At 36.4% G+C, this 5011-nt stretch overlaps 1 protein-coding gene across 1 annotated transcript; it reads left to right on the forward strand.

Annotated features, from left to right (window-relative positions):
- Nucleotides 1-275: 275 nt before the first annotated feature.
- LOC127093071 (uncharacterized) lies at nt 276-4344 on the forward strand. Its single transcript, XM_051031969.1, has 8 exons — nt 276-603; nt 688-783; nt 2003-2086; nt 2384-2544; nt 2668-2785; nt 2939-3074; nt 3447-3625; nt 3907-4344. Exons 1-8 carry the CDS (start codon nt 364-366, stop codon nt 4144-4146), a joined length of 1254 nt encoding a protein of 417 aa, XP_050887926.1. The 5' UTR covers nt 276-363; the 3' UTR covers nt 4147-4344.
- The last annotated feature ends 667 nt before the right edge of the window (nt 4345-5011 follow it).

Consider the following 5011-nt stretch of genomic DNA (forward strand, 5'->3'; position numbering starts at 1 on the left):
TCTTCGTTTTGAACAACAATAAAACGTTATGGTTGCTATATTGAGCCCCATATCCTCTTTATCAAGTTAACATGCCACTTAGAAGCTATTTTCTAATTTTGACTAACGTCCACTAACGAAAGGACAAACGTGACAATGTTTCAAAAATTAAAGGACCAAGGTGACACGAAAAAAATTTCAACCCAAAATATAGTTAAGAGATCAAAAATATATTTTGCCAAATAAAAAATCTTAAAAAAAAAAACAAGCCTTATTAGAACCGATTATTTGAGAAATACTTTTTTTACACACTCGTGGAAAAATCTGCATAAGCGTGGTGTATTGGAAGCTGAAACTTGGTGTAATAAGATAAGCTTAGAAGCCATGGCCGCTCGGTGTTCCTTCTTTTCTCCCACTTCCTCCGACATTGCTATCTTTTCCCACTCTCTCACACCATCACTCTCACTTCAAACACCAACAACAACCCAAACAAGAACTTTCCTGAAGAGAAGAACCGGGTCATCGTCTGTGAGGCCTCTCGTTTGTGCCGCCACCAACAACCCTCTGCAATACCGGAAACTCGGTGATTCTGACCTCAACATCAGTGAAATTACTCTTGGTACTGTAAGTTTACTTCTCGCATTCATCTACTTCATGATTTGAGTATTCTGGGATGTTGTTTGTTGATTGATTGGTGCAATGTTTCAGATGACATTTGGGGAGCAAAACTCAGAGAAAGAAGCTCATGACATACTTAGTTATGCATTTGAACATGGCATTAACGCTTTGGATACTGCTGAGGCTGTAAGTTCTTCAAATCTTAATCTGCATTTGATGAAATTCAAGCATTTGGATGTGATATTTGATATTGTTTTCTGTGATTAGAAGTAATGGCTGTTTTGTTTTCAAGTCTATCGAGTTTATTGGTTTGTTGCAGATGTGATGTTTGATATTATGCTTGTTTCACTCTTTGGATGAATAAGAACCCAATTATAATTTGTATTTTTTGTGCGAATGTGGGATTTGCTCAGTGGTAAGAGCTCAGTCTTGTAGCCTTCAGGGATGAAGTTCAAATTCCCTTGGAGATATGTGGTTAATAAAGCACACAACACACTCTATTTGCCCCGTTCTTGTTGCTTTCATTATCTTTGGTTTGAATTGTCAAACTACTTTTTATAATTCATAATGTTGAAAATGCAACTACAAAAAGATACTCTATTGTTTTTTAGTTTAAACCTATTTGATAGATTAAAGTAATTGTAGCAAAGATGATGATGTTGCGTTGGATGTGTGGTAAGACTAGACAGGATGAGATTAGAAATGACAATATTAGAGAAAGTGTTGGGATAACACCTATTGTAGAAAAGATGATGGAAAAGAGAGTCTACTTAGGTGATTTGAGCATGTAGAGACAAAGCCTGTAGATTTTGTGGTAAGCAGTGTTATCAAATAGCGGCGCCATGGCCGCTATGGTGGTTTTTGGGTTTGCCGCAATAGTAAGTATCGTCTGATATTGCGGGGTTTTCTGCCATAATCCGCTATAACGGCACCGCAAAGCGGCCGGTATGGCGGGGTTTTCGCTCTCCGCCATGGACCGCCATCGACAACACTGATAAGGAGAGTAGGTCAAATGGAGAGAAGTCAAACAACTAGAAGTAGATGAAGATCTAGAAAGACTATAAGAAAAGTTATTAAGAAAAATTTCAAAATTAACTATTTGGATAGAAACATGGTCTTGGCTAGAATATTATGACGAAGGTTGATCCATGTATCTAACCCCATTTAGTGAGATAAGGCCAGGTGGCTGTTGTTGTTGTTGTTGTTGTAGTACTGGTTTATTCTCTTCACCTAATTATGTTCTTGCAATTGCTTTTTTTTTGGCTAAATCACCGTATCCCTGCATGCAACTCTTGCAATCTACTTCACTTTTATCTTGTGCTGCTACCGCGTGCGCCACATGCAAAATGAAGAATAACCGGTGAGGTTTATGTTTCTGATCAAATTACTTCTGATTTGCACTTAGTACCCAATTCCAATGAAGAAAGAAACGCAAGGAAGAACTGATCTCTATGTTGCTAGCTGGTTGAAATCTCAATCTCGTGACAAGGTATTAGTTTTCAATTTACAACTCAGTCTATTCTTATATTTTCATGTGCTTTTAAGATATAGACTGTTAAAATTAAAATCATTTCTATAGGCCTATGGAACATTCAATATGCTGTTTTGAATTGAGTGGAATTACAAATTAAAATGATTAAATTTGGCACATTTTGCTACAGATAATAAGCTAACCCTGAAGTAAGATTGGGATTTGGCTTTCAGTCATTTCGGAAGATATTTTAATGACGGCATGCTTTGTTGAGCTAACAGTTTGAATTTACTTGTGTACCCTCTTTGTGGATAGATTATTGTAGCGACAAAAGTGTGTGGTTATTCTGAGAGATCGAGTTACTTACGCGACAATGCAGACATTTTGAGGGTTGATTCTGCAAATATCAAAGAAAGTGTGGAGAAAAGCCTTAACCGTCTTGGGACTGATTATATTGATTTGTTGCAAATTCACTGGTGAGTTTAAAAGTTAGGATTTTTATTGTGTTAGGAATCTTATGTTAGAGATAATGAACAAGAAAGCTAAACTAGTTTTTGAACTATGAATTTATGAAAATGTGATTTTCTGCTTTGTTGTAGGCCAGATCGATACGTTGCATTGTTTGGTGAATATTCCTACGATCCTTCAAAATGGAGGCCTAGCGTGCCGTTTGTTGAACAGTTGCAAGCCTTTCAAGAGCTTATCAATGAAGGAAAGGTGACTAATTCCTAATATGCTTAATCTTTTCTATATTCGTTAAGTAGTCTTAATAATTTTTTTATTTGATTTGAGAAGCTGAGCACTTTGTATGTGCTATGTATTTGCAATGTTTATGGGATTCAATTTCATAGAATTTTTTTCATTCATCAGGTGCGTTACATAGGCGTTTCAAACGAGACTTCATATGGAGTGATGGAGTTTGTCCATGCAGCTAAAGTTGAGGGACTTCCAAAGATTGTTAGCATCCAAAACAGCTATAGCTTGCTTGTAAGAAGTCGTTTTGAAAGTAAGTACAATTCTGACATCGATCAGATTTCATTCATTTATCACTCACTGCTTGTAAGAAGTCATTTTGTCAACTTTGTATAACCAACCACTTTTCTTCTATAATTCTGAGGCTCATATATGATATGTCAACTTATAATTTGTTATGTCACTTGTTTTATTTCTTAAAAATGATAATAAGATTCAATTCATGACTTGGAACAAAGATCTTTCGATTCACCATCTGAATCTCTTTTTGATAACCATGAATTACACACTTTCTAAAGTTTATGGATTGTGTTGTCCCCCATGACCCTAAGTTAGAGTGTGTAAAGCGTAGTTTCACCTTCTTTTAAGCTTCTTCAAATTCTTAGTCGATTTAATGTTTCTGCAGCTGATCTTGTGGAAGTTTGCCATCCCAAGAATTACAACATTGGCTTGCTATCCTATTCTCCACTTGGAGGTGGAACACTCACAGGAAAATATATAGATATAAATTCTGAAGCTGGAAAAAGTGGAAGATTAAATCTTTTCCCTGGCTACATGGAAAGATATAACAAATCAATTTCGCGGGTACTAAATAATTATAGCTTTTGTATTTAGTGTTTTGACCAATGTTTTAAAAATCAAACCGGCGAGACTTCTAGGCCTTGGATCAATTGTTTTAAGCTGCATGAATTAGGACAAAACTGCAATTGAACCGCACTAAAATAACCGAATTCTAAACAGTGTCCGTGCCAATTCATGCAGTTTGGTTTTTGAAACATTGGTTTACTTTAGACTATACTATAAACCATGATTAACAAGATAACCAATTAAGTATTTTCCTTTGTTTTTTCATGTTTGAATTTCAGGAAGCAACTATTAAGTATCTTGAGTTGGCCAAGAAACATGGTATAACTCCTGTTCAGCTTGCGCTTGGTTTTGCAAGAGATCGTCCATTCATGACGAGTTCAATCATCGGTGCAACTTCTGTGAACCAACTTAAAGAAAACATTGATGCTTTTACAACAACAGAACGGCCTTTACCAGCAGAAGTCATGACAGACATTGAAGCTATCTTCAAAAGATACAAAGATCCTACCATTTTTTGAAGACTGTATACCATTTATTTTTTTGGGTTATTAAATCGCTTCAATTGATTTATTCAGTCCCACCTTTCTTTCTCTTGTTATGATTAAAATTAGAGGATGAGTACATATTAAACATTATGAAATATATCAAAGCTACATCAATGTCTCATGTTTCTTTAATTGCAGCTAATACACCATAATTACTTGTGAGGTGTGCAAGGGTTGATGTGTTTTATCTGCAGTTGTGTAATCATATTCAAACTACACATGATGCATTATTCTTATAACTATTTTTGTTATCATTCAACTTCTCTCTGGAAATACTTTTCCCCCCTGCCTTATCTCTAACCGTCGCAACTCTCTTTTCCCCAAATCCAAACTGCCTGTCCTTGATGTAGCATCTGGCTTTAGTGGCGCAGCGCCTCTCAGGCCGCTCCACCCTTAACTTTCGCTGGATTTTGAAAGTTGATGGTGTTGTGTTGGTGGTCTCTTTGTAAACCCCTTTCTATTAAGGCGATTCCACGGTTCTTTGGCAAGGCTTAGTCCAACAATTGTGCTTCTCTATGTGTTCGGTTTTGTCTCGCCGGCGATTGGGTTCCAATGACGATTGGTTGGACCGATTCTTAATCGTCGATTGGTGTGGGCAGTTCAACAACCAGTATCATTCATGGTCGCTGATGGTTCTTTTATTGTACAACAAATGCATGTGTTAAATTCTTGGAAGAAGATCGTGGTTATGGATTGGATCTGAATTACCATTTTGGTTTTGTTTCAAACTGTTTAAAATTAGGTTTTGTTTAGTCTGAATTTGTTACCGTGCTCGCTGAGTCGTTCATCGATTCGTGTTGTTTTTTCAAGTTGTTAGGGCACCTAACTTAGATTGGTT

Source organism: Lathyrus oleraceus, chromosome 6 (assembly GCF_024323335.1).
Source record: "Lathyrus oleraceus cultivar Zhongwan6 chromosome 6, CAAS_Psat_ZW6_1.0, whole genome shotgun sequence".
Taxonomy (NCBI): Eukaryota; Viridiplantae; Streptophyta; class Magnoliopsida; order Fabales; family Fabaceae; genus Lathyrus; species Lathyrus oleraceus.

Excerpts from the sequence above, each read along its gene's own strand:
- LOC127093071 (XM_051031969.1), top strand. The coding sequence starts at position 364 with ATGGCCGCTCGGTGTTCCTTCTTTTCTCCCACTTCCTCCGACATTGCT. Across the intron at positions 2,545-2,667 it reads GATTTGTTGCAAATTCACTG|GCCAGATCGATACGTTGCAT; the intron begins GTGAGTTTAAAA and ends GCTTTGTTGTAG. Across the intron at positions 2,786-2,938 it reads AGCTTATCAATGAAGGAAAG|GTGCGTTACATAGGCGTTTC; the intron begins GTGACTAATTCC and ends TTCATTCATCAG.